The sequence below is a fragment of the Leopardus geoffroyi genome, chromosome B3, assembly GCF_018350155.1.
Source record: "Leopardus geoffroyi isolate Oge1 chromosome B3, O.geoffroyi_Oge1_pat1.0, whole genome shotgun sequence".
Taxonomy (NCBI): Eukaryota; Metazoa; Chordata; class Mammalia; order Carnivora; family Felidae; genus Leopardus; species Leopardus geoffroyi.
This window is the reverse complement of record NC_059337.1, coordinates 61,494,290-61,510,452: the sequence shown is the minus strand read 5'-3', so window position 1 is coordinate 61,510,452 and position 16,163 is coordinate 61,494,290. Positions and strand designations below refer to the sequence as shown.

Below are 16,163 nucleotides of genomic sequence, written 5' to 3'. Positions count from 1 at the left end.
AGCCGTAGCCCAAGTGAGAGATAACAGTGACCTGAACTTAGTGGTGTCTTGTTGAATGTTTATAGCCTCTCTGAGGGGACAAAAAAGAGCCCTGGTTTGTAAATTTGCTGATTTTCATGGTGTAAGTACTCCCGCTGTGTTGATTTCAAGCTGTCAACGTGCTGTCACTGAAAGAGGAGGTGGGAAAGGAAGTGCACCGTCAGCTGTCGTGAGCCAGTGGAAGCTGGCTTGAACTTGGGTGTGGTTAGCTGGTGGTATGTTTGCAGGGGGCGCTCAGGTCTGTCATTTGTTATGGTAGAAGGGAGCTGCGTCACCTTTTTGGAAGGAGAGGATATGGAGGTTATGACGGGGAGACAGTCCATTTATAATTTCCGTTGTGCTGGGCCTTTTAAAATAAGCCTAGATGTTGGAGGCCCTGCAGGAGCCTTGGACTCTCTGAAATCCTTTGAAAGTGGAGTTCAGCCCAAAACCTCCCTGCAAACAGGAAGCTGGTTTGAGTTAGAACATAAAATAAAAACCAGCTGATGCCCCTGAATGTTTTTCCCCTGCTCCTCCCACTCCACAGAGCCAAAGGAAACTGCCTTTTTGTTTTTGGATGGTTGTTCAGAAAGTCAGAAAAAGCCAAAAACCATAAATCCTTTGAAAACAAGCCAACTTTTGAGCCCAGGCAAACTCCTGCGCATGGGGTTTCCTAGCCCGGATGTCTGTCCCACTGCCAGGAGTCCTAGGAGGAAAGTGCGTGAGGAACACAAAGTTGCCAGAGATCAGAGCCTGGAGCCCAGGCCCAGCGGGAAAAGATGGTCTGTAGCAGGTTTCTCCAACTGGAGCTTCCAGCCCATTTGTAGGTCATGAAATCAATAAAGTGGGCCATGACCAGAATAATTTTGTAATGAAATAGAATGTAATAGAAAATAAAGTATATCACATGCAATAAGAGTAAGTATTATTTTGTGAAACTTTGATTTCATTTTTATGCACATGCGCACATGTACATATATCTATGTACTGGGCCATAACATAAACTGTCTTTCTTACTGTGGCTTGTGGCCAAAAAATATTTGACCAACACTGGTCTTAAAGGTGTGAGTAACTTACATCTCCTTCCTGCTTTAGCTTGCTGTTGAAAAGTCCAAGCTAGTTTCAGAATGAATCTTCTGTGGAGCTGGATCATCTGCCCACAAAACACCTACCCAAATTCCTGTCAGAGGGAAGGAAAGCTGAGAATCAACAGACTGGTCTGATTCTTTGGGACCAAAGCTGAGGCATAAAGGAGGGATTGATGCAAATTTGGATCCAAAGGACTTGCCTAAAATGATTCACTGGAAGAGAATAGAAGTTGAGCAGCCTTTTAGCTCACTGCACTTGATCCTGCTGACCTTTTCCATTTTTGTGGGTAATGCTAGCCTTGGGTTCCTCTCTCTCTTCTCTTCTCTCTCTCTCTTGTAAGCAGTTGGTACAGCAGGGATGTTCCTGAGAACCCCTCCTTCTGGGTTAGCTGGAGGCACAGTGCCAGGATGGGGAGTGGTGCCCTGAACTGAGTGTCCCCTGGACTTCCCCAGGGGTATTTGTGCTCTCCAGTCAGTCTGCTTGCTGCTCAGGCCGTTCAGAAAGGTGACTGGGTGCCAGGGCATCATGAAGCTGAGAAAAAGTGAGGAAGGAGGCATAAGGTAGGGCGAATGACCAAGAACACAGAGAGTAGGGGACAGTTAATTTATCCCACACTAGGTTTAGTGCTTCAGGTAGGCCCATGGTAACTGACAAGTGTGGTGCTTGGCAGGTGGCTGTGGGTTGGTATAGTGCCCTGGGAATAAACTGCCTCTTTCGGTGAGTAGACATGTATTGGAATTGCTGGTCCACATCCCCAGGAAGCACAGAAGACTCTTGGGGACCTTCCTGGGGAATAGGCTTTAACTATAATGTCCTAGGAGATTTATTTTGGTCTTTGGCCACCATAGGGGATTTCTTTCCAACTAATTCAAACTAAAATGGTCCCTGGAGATAAGAATTTATACCATCCCTCTAGAAGGATTTTGAATTCTCCAGCTGAGACGATAAGAGAGGAGGAGAGATCCTAAAGCCACCTAATTGATTCTGGGTTTCCCCTCTCTAGAAACTGCCCTGGACTAGGAGTAGACCACCCTGCTACAGACATAAACACCTCTGACGTGTTTCTGGTTCACACCACCTAAGGCCTCCGAGACTTGTAGCAGAGCACAGTCTAGCCTGTTTACATGACCTTTCTGCATTCAGATGCCTATCTCTTTGAGTCAATGGAGAGACCAAGGACATGTCTGGGGAGGGCCAGTGCAGCGAGCCCAGACTGTACTAGAGGGTACTGGACCTGGAGTGACAAGCAAGATGTTCTGTAGCAGAGAGTGAGGTGGGGTGAGAAGAGGCTCCAGGGCAGCCTGAATCTCCCATGGGATCATCTAGCAGAAAGGCCAGTGAACTAATTGAGGTTAGTCCAGTGTGTGCCCCGGGGCTGTAGCCAGTGTAGGGTAACAGTATGGATGGTGAGAGTGATTGTGAATGTCCCATGTGGCCATGTCCTATCAGAATCTCTGAGCACTTTACACATATATCCCTTGCATCTCTGTGGGAGTTGTGGCTTAATAATAATAATTAGAGCACTCTGAACATCTGTGCTTTGTAAAACACAGCATTAAACCATGTTTCTGTCTCTCAGGCGCATAGTCTGAATGAACTGGCAGATGTTGGTGGGGGGAGGTGCAGTTCTCTGATGGAGGGGAAGAACACGATGGGATGCAAAGATCAGGGATCTTATGAGTCACCTAATTGCTACCTAACATTCCTCTGACTCTTGGTGGAGCAGAGTAGCCTTTCTTTCATGCCTGCCAAGGCACAAAGATTAGTAACCTCCTCTGAATCTCATAGACAGAAGAGGCCAGTGTGGGGACCCACGGCTTTATCTTGTAAATGGAGCCTTCATGGATTGGGGGAGTGCTTGTTCCTCTGTGGCCATGAGCTGAGCTTTCGCGCTTCATTTTCTTTCCCATGGTCCCCACAGAGTGAGCCCTCTTAAAAGCCTTCGGTACACACTGGCTGTTCCCCATGTGATCAAGGGGCCTGTGGCCAGACCAGAACCTGGAGAAGTCAGTGGCCCCATTCTCTTGAAGAAAGCAGTCGGCATTTGCTGGACGGTCGTGGGTACCTTCAGTACCTCCTTCCCAACTTGGCTCTGTCCATGTGTCACTTCTCTGTCTTGCTCTAACAGGTGACCTTGGAGAAGGTGCTTGGAATAACAGTGTCTGGAGGCAGAGGACTTGCCTGCGATCCCCGATCCGGTTTAGTTGCCTACCCAGCTGGGTAAGTAAGTACTCTGGAAGAAGTCTTATTGCATGGGAGTTTAAAGCCCTGCTAATAAACCAGTGAGGGTGGGCAGGGGTTTTTGGTATCTTTTGGGAGACGTGTCCTGGTTACTGTTTTGGTACCACTTTTGTAAAGGAGTTACAGGGCCAGGTAAAGGCTCTCTGTTGAATGTTGTCCTTGTTGCCATCCTGTCGTGCTTTTTGGCCATCCACCCACACATACAGAGTCACACTTTATCTTACACGCAGTTCCCAACACCATTTTTAATATCTACCTTCTGGTCACCTTCGAAAACAGCTTTATTGAGTTGTAATGTACCACACAATTTGCTCATTTAAAGCGTAAAATTCAGTGGTTTTTTTTTTTTAGCATATCTACAGAGTTGTGCAACCATCACCACAGTCAATTTTAGAATATTTTCATCACCCCCAAAAGACTACATACTCATTAACAGTCACTCTCCATTTACCCCCAAGACCTGCAGTCCTAAACAACTGCTAATCTACTTTGAGTCTGTATAGATTTACCTGTTCTGGATATTTCATATAAGTGGAATCATTCCATATAAGTAGAATATTTGGCTTTGTGTGACTTTTTTAACTTAGCATAATGTTTTTAATGTTCATACATGTCATGGTAGGTATCAGTACTTTGTCTTTTTATGGCCGAATAACATTCCATTGAATGGATGTCCCGCATTTTTTCTGTTCATCAGTTGATGGGCACTTGGGTTGTTTTGACTTTCTGGCTATTTTATGAAAAGTACTGCTTTGAACATTTGCCCATTCTCATCACTTGGAGAGATGTCAGTGCCATGGGAGAGCTGTAGGGTTCGGCCTTCTGGGTGACTCATTTGGTTAAGCATCCAACTTTGGCTCAGGTCATGATTTCACGGCTCATGAGTTCGAGCCCCACATCGGGCTCTGTGCTATCAGCGTAGAGCCTGCTTCAGATCCTCTGCCCCCTCCTCTCTCTCTCTGCCCCTCCCCTGCTTGCACTCTCTCTCTCTCTCTCAAAAAGAAATAAACATTAAAAAAAAAAAAGGAAGAAATAAAGGTGGAGTTTTGGGGCTGGTGTTCTTTCCCTTGCCACCTTTTTACTCCTCTGCTCCTGCAGATGGGAACCCCCCAGCCATAGTTTCTTTAGGCTTTTGCAGAAGTGTTTCTTTTGGAGGCTTGGCAACTTTGCTGCTTCTGGGTCTCTCTGTCAACCCCTGTTCCTTCCAGCAAGGCGTGGGAGCACAAAAATGGGAAGGCCACACTGGTCTCCCTTTCTTCCCCCACTGTCAGCTTGGGGAGTGCCAAGTTTCCCAGTGTGATTTCCACAGCAACTCTTGTAGTTTTTGTACCAGTATGTGATTTTCTTAGTTTTATCATCTCATCCAAAATCTACTTTTATCAAGAACTTATTCTGGGGGCGCCTGGGGGGCTCAGCCAGTTAAGTGTCCAACTTTGGCTCAGGTCATGATCTCGTGGTTTGTGAGTTTGAGCCCTGTGTCAGGCTCTGCGCTGACAGCACAGAGCCTGGAGGCTGCTTTCGGATTCTGTCTCCCTCTCTCTCTGCCCCTCTCTAGCTCACACTCTGTCTCTGTCTCTCTCTCATAAATAAATAAACAGTAAAAAAAAAAAAAAAAAAAAAAAAAAAGGAAAAAAAAAATTTATTCTGTGCCAGGCACTTTGTTAAGCACTTTGCAAGGAATGATTTTATTTAATACTTAGAGCAACCCTGTAAAGTTGATACTGTTATTCCATTTAGAGAAGGAAACTAAGATACAGAGATGTTAAGCGGTTTGCTCAAGGTCACACAGCTAGTGAGTGTCTGTATTGGGATTTCAACCCAAGTAGTCTGACTACAGAGCTCTTAATCTTAAAATGGCATGGGGTGGGGGAAGATCTGACTTTCTGCTTATTTTTAAAGGTTGCTTTTCGTGTAGCCGTCTGCCTGCCATACGAATGAGAAGAGCCCAATTTATGGGCATCTCAATCTGTGCCAGGGAAACTTCTGTCCCTGAGTCCTCAGGCCAGTGTCTCTCCTGAGTGGCCCTTTGGCATTTGATGTATGCAGTGGGGGTGCTGTGGGAGCTACACTGGCTTTACTCTGTAGAGGCTGAGCTGGCCTCCTTCTCCCTGACCAGAAGCAAGTTGATGAATGACCTCTGTTGCTGCCTACCCAGTGCAGCCTGCCTCAGGGGGATTCCACCCATGCCTGCCCCTGCCTGGGAAAGCTGGGCTCCTTCTTGTTGGAGATGGGGCTGGGGCTGGATGTGAGGTAGGCAGGAAAGACCTGGGCTGCTGCTTGGTACGTGCTGAGCCTCGCGTGCCTGCCCTAGGGGTTGTGGACGCCTGCTCCCCACCTCTTTCCCCCATGCCCCTGTCTCCAGGCCTGGTGCCTTTAAGGATGTGTGCTTCTGTTTGTGGGCAGGTCCCAGCCTGGCACGTGTGCCTGGCAGTCATTAGCCTTCCAGGTGGTGTATGGAAGCTTCCCTTCTGTGACATCTAGTAGGTTCCCTCAGTGTGCTAGGCTTGGGCCAGCCCTGGACAGTGATCGCCATGATCTACTCCCTGACCTTCTACATTCCTAGAACTTCAAGTTCTCCTTTTGTAAATGGCGTCTTTTTGAATGTTTTCATTTTGCTGTGGGCTAGAGCTCCCCGTTGCTGCTCTGGGGTGTCTGGGGGCCACCAAAGTGTATGTGAGCCAAGCAGGCTCTTTCCCTTCTTCTTTTCCTAGCTGGTGAGCCTAACCCCACCCCCACTCTCTGGTTCCTACTGTGCTTGTTGCTCTAGGAGCTGCTCAGGTATCCTAGAAACAAGAAGAAAAACAAAGCTCAGAAAAGTCTCCCAGAGGCCTAGAGGCAAATATCAAACCAAAACAAAGTTTTCTGAAAGGAAATGAAACAGCTCCAAGAGGGTGGGGTGGAGGGGGATGTGTGTCAGGCAGAGGTGGGTGAAGTCTCTGGGTAGAGACCCCTCAGTTTTAGTGGCTCCTGCCTCTCTTCTCCAGAGTCCTCCTCCCTTTGCTGTTCTCTCCACAGAAAGCCTACCCTTCACCTGTCACACTTCGAGCTCCCCTGCTGCAGGAGGCCAAGTGGTCCCCAGATAGCCTCTTTGAGGGATTCAGTTTAGTTGAACATCCATAGTTGACTTGGGCCCCTTCTGGCCTAGTGGAGGATTTAGGGGCTGTAGAGCCCAGCATAGTCCCCATTGCCACGGTGGGAGCCAGTCAGTTCTGAGAATGGCTTTCCCTTGACTGCCAATGCCAAAGTTCAGGGTCTGGCCTGGGTGACTGCTCTGGGCAGGGCAGCTACTGAAGTGGGGGTGTCCTGGAAAGATAACCTGCTCTATCCAGCAGCCCAGAGGAGGACTCTTGGTCGCTTTAACTGGGGAGGAGGAGGGGAAACCTCTATTTCCTGAGAAGACCCTCCATTCCCTCAGCCCATATTGGAAGTTATGCTGAGGTCCCCAGCTCCAAAGCATTGGACCAGGTATGAAACCACAAAAATCTCTCCCTGAACTGTGTTCTAGTGGCATCTCAGCTGAAGGAGCACAGAAGTACCTTTGTACTGTCTGTGGCAAGCCCTGAGTGAGGGTTTGCCAGGGATTGTGTGGGACTATGGAGAGACCAGGTGGCCACGAGAGAAGATGCTTGGACTTTGTGCCCTGGTGGATGTGAGTCTTGTGTGTGAGGGGCACTCACAAGCATCAGTCTCCTCATTGCCAGTCTTCTGGTTGTTCTGTAAGTCTCACACCTGAAACTGAGGTCCCTTACTTCTTCCTCAAATGGTTTGGTCATAGATACCTTCATTCATTTGTTCAGCAGATATTTGTTGAAAATCTGCTCTGGGCCAGGTGCTATTCCAGGCACAAGGTATATAGCCATGAGTAGAACAGGAAGGGTGACTGTTTTGTGGGGTTTAGGTTCAAGAGGGACAGGCAGACAATATGCATGTAAACAAATAAATGAGCAAGATAATCACAGAGATGGTAAGTGTTCTGAAGAAAGTAAAGCTGAGTGATGGAAGGGAGAGTAAGTGAGTGATTAGTGGTTTGTGTGGCGGGGGATGGGGCCGGACAAGGGGCTACTTTAAGACTGGGTGGATAAAACTCAGTGGGAGGTAAAATGCAGCTGCTGTCTGAATGACAAAGAGGAATGAACACATGAGGATCTGACACCAGTGTGGACCAGGTGGAGGAAATCTCTAGTGCAAAGGTTCCAGGGAAAGGAGGGATCGACTCACTTGTTTGAGGAGCTGAGCAGTGGCAGTGGTGGCTAGATCATAACGAGTGAGAGAAAGGTGGTCAGACACTGCATTTTGACCTGGCTTGTAAGTCTTGCAGCCCACGGAGATTTACCTTTTGTTCCAGAAGGGGATATGTTTAGAGTCCTCTGGGTAGAGAGAAATGCACTGGTAGCTCTACACAGGTAACCATGTTATTCACTGGGTTATTACCATCAAGCCTTTCTCGTGTTTTTGAGGAGGGACTTGTAAAATGTCCCAGAAACAGAGATGCCAATGGATCTCATGACCTGGCCTAAGAGGATTACTTTTTTGGAAGGTATTGGATTGCAAGTACCTAAAGAGGACCATAACTGAGGATGCCTTCGGAAACACCCTCATTCATTATCTCTTAGAGTAATTAAAGCTATACAGTTTTCCAGAGGGACAGTTTATAATTCCATTCCTGGCTGAGGACCCTAATGAATCACTAGTGCCCAGCAGGTCGTGTATGAGATGCCATAATTGGGGTTCCTGTTGTAAGTGCTGACCCCCTGGATAGTGCTTTCCTTGTTAATGGTGTACCAGAGTACCCTTCCAGAAGAGGGACAGCAGCACCATGCTGGTAACTCTGTCCGTTGTCTTCTTCAGTTTCCACAGCAATTCCATGAGGTAGATATTATTCTTTCTGTTTTACAGATGAAACTGAAGGAAACTGAAGGTCAGAGAAGTTAAGGAATATGCCCAGGATCACACAGTATGCTAGTAGATGGGTCTGCCTGACCCCAGTTTTCTTGTTGTTTCCACCATCATACTGCTGCCCTCAAGTGTCAGCCCTAAAACCTTAGGGTAGGGGAGAACCATGTACCTGCCCCAGGTCCCTAGTTCTCAGTTCTGCTAATCAGGAGATTCCTTGGCTTTGAAATCTGATAGCTACTGACTTAAAGATGTATTCACTCATTCACAAATATTGTGAGTGCCTATAAATAAAAATTATTGAGTGCCTATCTTCTAGGCCCTGGGGATGTAAACAAAACAGACAAAAATACCTCCTTCACTGAGCTGGCAATCTAGTGATGCAGATAGATCTCTTCCCTCCCAAAAAGTTAACTTTACAGAATATTACAGGTTGATGTGTGCTTTGGAAAAAGTATAAGCAGTGAAAGGGAATAGGGAATGGGGGTAGGGTATGAGGTTGTAATGTTAAATAAGGCTAGAGAGTGACATTTGAGTTAGCCTTGAAGAACCTCTTGTCCCTCTGATTTTACCTGGTCTGAAAGAACTTTAAGGCACAGGGTCACTGCTCGAATCTACTGTGTCCCGCTCCCTGTATGTGCTGCTGTGTTCGTTGCTCATCCCACGGTTCTTTCGTTTCTGCCTTCTGGAGGATGGTTGGTAGGAGGTGGATCCTGTGGGAATGCCTGGCTTTTCATGATGGCAGCAGGCTTGAACCTGTCCAGAGAAGGGGTGTGTTGAGGGCTTGGCCCTTTCTGGTTCAGAGGAGTTCCTGGGCAGTGGGCCCAGCACCTGGTACTGGTGCTCCACCACGTGACTCCCGGGCTGAGGCCCCAGGGGACTGAGGCCTCACTGTCTCCTTGCACCTGCACCCTGGGGTTCTTCATTACAGGACTCAGGCAGGCGGTTGGGCCAGCCCAACCCTTGTCATGGATTCTAGCCAATAGTGCTGCAAGGGCACACATGAAAATGACTGCCTGTTGTGCTGGGCGAGGTCAAGGGCCCAGGAGGCCGGAGGCAGAGGGCCAAAGACTGATGCAAACTGCACCCCACCCTCTTCTTCCCTGCAGATGGGGAGCTTGCTCAAGGTCAGAGAAGACTGAGGTGGCTCCCACATCAGTGTTGTTGGGAGGACCTCAGCCAGTGGGGCTAGTGGGAACCTTGGATGTCTTTGCCAAGTTCTGCCGTCATTTCAGCACCTGCGTTATTGTCCCCACAAGTGGAGCTGTGACCATGGGGTTGGTCTCTTTCTTCCTCTATGTTGGGAGGTTTCCATATTTGAATAATTAAAATTTTCAGTTTAGAGGTCTATCGCTTGTCTATCTCTTGCATGTTTCTCTCCTTTGCTTAGCTCCTCAATGACGTACCTGAGATTTTTCTAGGCTAATGGGGTGTGTGTGTGTGTGTGTGTGTGTGTGTGTGTGTGTGTGTGTGTATGGTGTATGGCAGGGGTAGGGGGTGTTAGAGAAGGGAAGGGTTGCCTCACAGTCAGTAATCTTTCTCTCTACATTGTGTTTTTACACACACATGCTGCTGTCTTTCCTTCCCCCACCACGGAGCTGAACTTGCCAGGAGGAGGAAACAAGATGTCGTGGTCAAGCAAGACTCAGAATTTGTGTTTGGTGACTTGGAAAGCATTTTAAGCAGTCCAATGCACTGCCCTTGGAAAGTCACGATGCAGCTTTAGGATGATGGGTTTAAGGGAAAACTCAAAAGCATATCATAGACCCCTCATCACCTACCTTTTCTGGATTTGGAGTGTGGTCAGCTGGAATATGTGTTGGGTCAGGTTGAGTCAGATCAGCCCTCAGCTGAAGCCCTTTGCCATGGTTTATGTATAGCTATCAGAAAGCTAGGTAACCTGTAACCAGTCAGACTAGAAGTCCCTGCTAGAGAGATGAGCCTCCAGAGACAGGCCTCCTCAGTAGGTCGGCACAGATAATAAGAAAGTTAGAAAACATCGGTTGGGTGGAAAACTTGCTAGGCTTTTCATGATGGTGGCAGGCCAGGGTGTACATATGAGTGAGTGAGTGTGTGTGTGTGTGTGTGTGTGTGTGTGTGTGTGAATTTTTGCACACTGAATAAAGTATTAAAATCCAAATATCTAAATCTATGAACTTGGAACTATAACTGCTATAGTTTTCATCTGCCCTGTTCTGATTTTAAAAAAATTCTGTAGCCCAAATCCTTTTTCCCCTCAAAGTGCCCCACTCTTCTTTCCCTTTTCTCACAGGCTCCTGTCCAAGCACGTGCATGTTAGGTCAATGTGTTTCCCCTTCTCTCACCTTCAACTTCACTTTCCTCTTCTTTCCTCCACTCACTTGCAGTCTGCACTCCTTAGAGCACTGCTTCTGGAGTCCTGACTCTCTTCAGCTTTAGCTGAGTGGCCTTGAGCCAGTTACCTCACTGTTCTGATCTCGGTTCTCCATCTGTATAGTGGGGATAATTGTACCAGCATCACAAGGTTGCTGTAAGGATTAGCTAAAACCAGACATCTAGGCTGCTTGGCAGAGTGCCTGCTACTTAGAAAGTGCTTGATAAATGGTAACTCTTATTACTGAGCCCTGCTGCGTGGAGAGCAGAGGACCGGCTACTAAAGGAGTTCATGTTTAAAGTTCATGTTCAGAGTTCACTGAAACTCTTGTGTGGTGCATCTTAACTTAGCCAGGAGATGTCACTTCCATTTTCTTTCCATGCTTCTCTGCTGCTGTCCTAGACACTTGAGGTGATTTCTCTCCATGTTTCCCCATCCTTTCCTTGCTACCTTCTAAGCTTGTTATCCCTTAAATGAATGAAGATGCAGATATTTTCTTTCCCCAAGCTTAATCCTGCTCTCCTTTCTTGGCTGCCTTCCCAGAACAAAAAATAAAGCTTCCTTTGAAGTTTTTACCATTACTGAGGTCCTAACAGGACTCACCTCCATTCTTCCAAAGGAAAAACCTGACATAGTCTCTTAGCACCTCTTTCCCCACTGCCAGGAGCCCCCTTTCAGCTTCCTTTCCATGCTTAAGGAATAGTAATATTAGCATTTGCCATTTGCTTGGCTCCTACTCTGTGTCAGAAAAAATCATTTAATCTTCACAGAAGTCTGATAAGCTAGATCTGAGTGTCTCCTTTATTATAGATAAGTAAACAGGAGTGTGCCTTACCCAGGGTCCCAGGGCTGTACATGCCAGAGCAAGGGGTAGAACCCTGGTATCTACCTTCAGAGCCCACAGTGCCCCTCTGGCCCCACACTGCCTCTGAGGATCCAGATGTCTTCAGTCCCTCCCTCCATAGAAGATAGGCAGGGTATGGAGTAGGGAGAGCTGGGCCTACGGATGCCCCAGAAGACCAAGCTAGTGGACCAGGGGAGGCATTCTTCCATTTAATAAGTGGTTTTTGAACAACTGCAATAGGGCAGCCTCTGCTAGGCACAGGAGACAAAGCTGTGAGCAGAACCAGACCCAGTTCTCATTCTCACGAAATGTACAATCTGGTGGGAGGGTCGTTAAAATAAGTGTAAAGTTGCAGCTGTGATAAATGTTACAAAAGATTGATACACTCTACTTGCTACAAGAGCATTTACTGAGGCCATTTGACCTGAGATCTGAAAGAGGACTAAAGATTAACTAGTTGGAAAAGGGAGAGAAGAATGTTCTAGATAATGGAAACAGTTCTTGCAAAGGAGCACAGCAAGTTAAAGAGAGTGAAGGAATGTGGTTGGAACATGGTTCATGGTGAAGCTGAAGGGTGGGCAGGGGTCATACCACCCAGGGCCTTCATGGGCACTTTAAGGAGTTTGGTTTTGGAAGCCCCCCAGGGATGATCGTCCAGGAGTGACATGATCAGATCAGACACTCACGTGTGTTTGATGTAAAGAGCATTGAGAGTCAGGAGACCTGGGAGTCCTGGATCTGCTCTCTATAGGAGTTTTCTGAGCCTGGGTTTCCTCATCTCAAAATCCTGGAGGGTTGGACTCAGTGATGTTTAAAGTCACCTAGCACAGTGCATTTAATTAAAAAAAAAATTCATGTTTATTTATTTTTGAGAGAGAGAGACAGAGTGTGAGCAGGGTAGGGGCAGAGAGAGACGGAGACACAGAATCTGAAGAGGGCTCCAGGCCCTGGGCTGTTAGCACAGAGCCCAATGTGTGGCTCAAGCTCATGAGCCATGAGATCATGACCTGAGCCAAATTTGGATGCTTAACTGACTGAGCCACCCAGGCGCTCTGCACAGTGCATTTAATTCCTTCCGTCCTTCCTTCCAGCTCTAAGGTTCTATGAGTCTGTTTTGCAGGAATTAGGTTCCCTGTATCCTGGACTGCCCGTAACAGAAGCTAGGCAAGTGTGCATGGATGTGTGTGTGTGTGTGTGTGTGTGTGTGTGTGTGTGTGTGTGTGTGTGTGTTTGGGAACAGGGGAGAAAGAGTGATGCGGCACAGAGTTTCCAAGGGCCTTTGACTTTTGTCATATATTTCAAACCCTATGACATGGCATTGCACAAGGGAAGCAGGAGACTAGAGATTGGTATAAAGAGAGAAAGGAGAAAGGAATGAAGAAAAGGGAACAAGGTAAGATGAGGAGATGGGGAGAGAAGGAGAAAGCAAACAGCGAGGATTGATTTGGGGAAGGGGTCAGAAGAGAAGATGATGTGACTCAGGAATTCCAAGGCTTTGTTGCTCAGCCTGGCAGTTCTGGGCATATCTAGTACCTCAGAGATTCTGGTGACCCCAGAGATTACTTGTAGAATTTGCATATTGAAGTGGTTTATGGAGCCTAACGTGCCAAGCACTCACTAGCAGCCTGTACTTGCCTTTGCTTCAAGTTTTAGCAGGCATTGGAGTTCCTATTAAACAAGGTTGGGTCTGGGGGATGTCACCCTCTGCTCAGTGTCTCCCCGTGTAGCAGGCTTCAGGCTTGCTCCTGTCAGCTACTTACAGTACTCATGAAGTAGTAAGGTGGAAGGGGCAGCGGGCCCAGGCCTGCTGACAGTCAAGGAGCCTAAGAGAGAGCACTGCCTGCCTATGGCTTCGGGCTTCCTGCTTTGACTCCTGTCACCTGGCCTCCTCTCTGGAACTGCCTCTGGAAAGTCAGTCTGAACCTGATCCCGTCCAACCTTGCTGCCTAGTCAGAGAGGGTACTCCCACCCTTCTCTGCACAGCAGGCAGGCGGGCGGAGTTCCAGATTGTCTTCTGGCAGTCTGGAGTGCCCTTCTCAGGCTCTTTGCCACAGGGGATTCTCAGGGCTGGGCACAGGAGTTCCGAGGCACTGAACAGGCCTCCCCAGGCCTTCTTGGGCTCTCTCTGCCCCTCTCCCTAGTCTTACTGAGCCTTCCAGCGGCTCTGGCCTCCTGCCTCCCACCTCCTTCCTCATCTGGCACATAGAGAGTATGGGGCCAGCTCCTGCCAGGTACACATGTGGGCTCACACATGAGAGGCCTTACTCCTCCTTGGAGTACAAACTCTTGTCATACATGTGGCTCTAAGCCTGTAAACTGACTGCTGCTGTGCTCAAATCATGTGTGCTCTTCCCTCCTGCACCCCTTCCTGGGCTCTGTGTAAGGGCTGTGGGAAGGCCTGTGTCCTTGCTGCCCTTTGTGGGTATGGCCAGAGATGTTACTGTATTTTGGGACCTGGTGGGATAGGCTTCCAGGGAGCCTTCCCCCTCATGGGGCTGCAGAGATAGGCCCTTGTGAGTGGGGAAGGGAAGCAAGAAGAGGTTGCCAGAAAGCAGTTGCCCTCAGTAGCAAGCAGAGCCCCTCCCAACTTGCACTCCACAGCTCCCTGTGCTGAGTGATGGGAATTCCCAGGTGGCCTGGGTGCCTCCTAGGGGAGCTGTGGCTTGGAGCTAAGCCTGTTGTCTCCCTTATCTCCTCAGGTGTGTGGTCGTGCTGTTCAATCCCCGGAAACACAAACAGCACCACATCCTCAACAGTTCCAGGTAAATGGGGCTGGGCCCTCAGGGAGCACCTCCATTTCCTGGGAGTTGTGAAAAGGGCACTGTCTGGGGTCTTTGAGGGTCTGAGGACTGGGACCTGGTTGGGCCCAGGATCAGATAGCAAAATGCCACTATGTGTGCCATTAGTGTCTGCTCACCTTGCCTCTTGAGGGGACTCTGTGGGAGCCAGGTTTAGGCTAGGCTGTCAGTGCCCATCTGAGCCTGCCTCATATCCTGCAGGAAAACCATCACTGCCCTGGCCTTCTCTCCTGATGGCAAGTACCTGGTCACTGGAGAGGTGAGTGAGGAACGAGGGCTGTAGTCCTCTGAGGTGGGTGGGTGGCCTGGCCTCAGCAGAGAGCTACAATCCTAGGCCTCGTTAGGGCTGCTGGCACTTTGGCTTCCTGAACAGATGCTAAATCCTAGTCTTTGCTCTGCCTGAAAACAGTGGTTCTTAAACCTGAGTGAGAATCACCTGGTTTGCTTGGTGAAGTACACATTGTCAGGCCTGCCCCCAGGGTTTCTGACTTTATAGGTCCGAGATGGGACCCCAAAATTTACATTTCTAACGAGTTGCCTAGTGCAGATTCTGCTGGTTTGGGAAGCAGGCTTTGAAAAACCACTGCCTTAAAATATTCCTTATCTCCAGAGGCCCCCTGCTGGGCACATGAGGGATGCCTCTGTGTTCTCAGGCTTACAGGGAGGCAGATGAGGCAGAAATAGGCATGAGTGGTAGTGGTTCTCAACCCTGGAGACCCATCAAGAATCACTCAAGGAGTTTTGAACAAATACAGAGGTGCACACCCTGACACAGATATTGAACAAAATCTGGGCTGTTTTCTTCCTGATGATCATTGTCCTGAGATATTTATCATGTTTTTTAAAATACCTTTGCCCCATAATAGCGCTCTCCTCTTGACTCTTGGCCAGGGGTCATTAGAGAGATTTTATTGAGTAGCTGGAGGGGCGGGGGATGAGAACCGCCACCCTGAAAGGCTTGGGGAGTCTGTATGCCTCTGGCCCTCACTTCCAGTTCTTGCCTCCGTGCAGAGTGGGCACATGCCTGCCGTCCGGGTTTGGGACGTGGCTGAGCATAGCCAGGTGGCGGAGCTGCAGGAGCATAAATATGGCGTGGCTTGTGTGGCCTTCTCCCCTAGCGCCAAGTACATTGTCTCCGTGGGCTACCAGCATGACATGATTGTCAATGTCTGGGCCTGGAAGGTGAGTAGACTGGGTGGGCTGGCCTGACAGCCTCATGGGAGTTCATGGACCAGTCAGGGAGCCAGGAAGCTGCTGATCTGAACCCCTTCACTCCACTCTGCTAATCTCAGTCTCATTCTAGAAAATAGCCTGAAGCAGAAAAGAAAAACTGTGTAGCCAGGTGTATTGGTAGAAAGGGGCTAGTTTTATGCCTTTGAGGATCTACGGAGGAAAGGAATCTCTTCAGCTGCTCTAGAAAGAAATTCTTCTCTCTCCCTTCTTTTTCTGACCAAAAAATCTTGGAAAGGAGCCCTTTTTAAGTACAAATCCTATCTAACCCCTCCTCCTTCCTCTAAACCTCTTTCTTCTTAGCCCCAAGAGGCAGAATTTTGATTCTTCCTTTGGCTTTCCCTCCAGAAAAACATTGTGGTGGCCTCCAATAAGGTGTCCAGTCGGGTGACAGCAGTGTCCTTCTCTGAAGATTGCAGCTACTTTGTCACTGCAGGCAACCGGCACATCAAATTCTGGTACCTCGATGACAGTAAGACCTCAAAGGTGAGCTGCTGAGGCTGGAAGTGGCCCAGAGCCAGGGCCTGCTCAGCCCACCCCAGGAGACCCTGTTCACTTGGGCCCCTCTCTGCTTACCGAGCGGCCATACAGAAGTTCTGGGTGAGTCAGATGCTGTCCGGGCCAAGGAGTAGTCTCAAAGAGTGAGGGGGCCTTGCTGCTTCCCCTCCTTCTCCCCAGGGTCTATTTTGCAGGGGCA

At 48.6% G+C, this 16,163-nt stretch overlaps 1 protein-coding gene across 5 annotated transcripts in view; it reads left to right on the top strand.

Annotated features, from left to right (window-relative positions):
• MAPKBP1 (mitogen-activated protein kinase binding protein 1) overlaps positions 1–16,163 on the top strand; it is a 55,374-nt gene that overhangs the window by 23,791 nt on the left and 15,420 nt on the right. For all 5 annotated transcript variants that reach the window (XM_045448097.1, XM_045448098.1, XM_045448096.1 and 2 more), the window contains 5 exons: positions 3,236–3,327; positions 14,138–14,200; positions 14,438–14,495; positions 15,248–15,418; positions 15,815–15,952. In XM_045448097.1, coding sequence (XP_045304053.1) covers positions 3,236–3,327; positions 14,138–14,200; positions 14,438–14,495; positions 15,248–15,418; positions 15,815–15,952 — 522 coding nt within the window. The remainder of the gene's footprint in view (positions 1–3,235; positions 3,328–14,137; positions 14,201–14,437; positions 14,496–15,247; positions 15,419–15,814; positions 15,953–16,163) is intronic.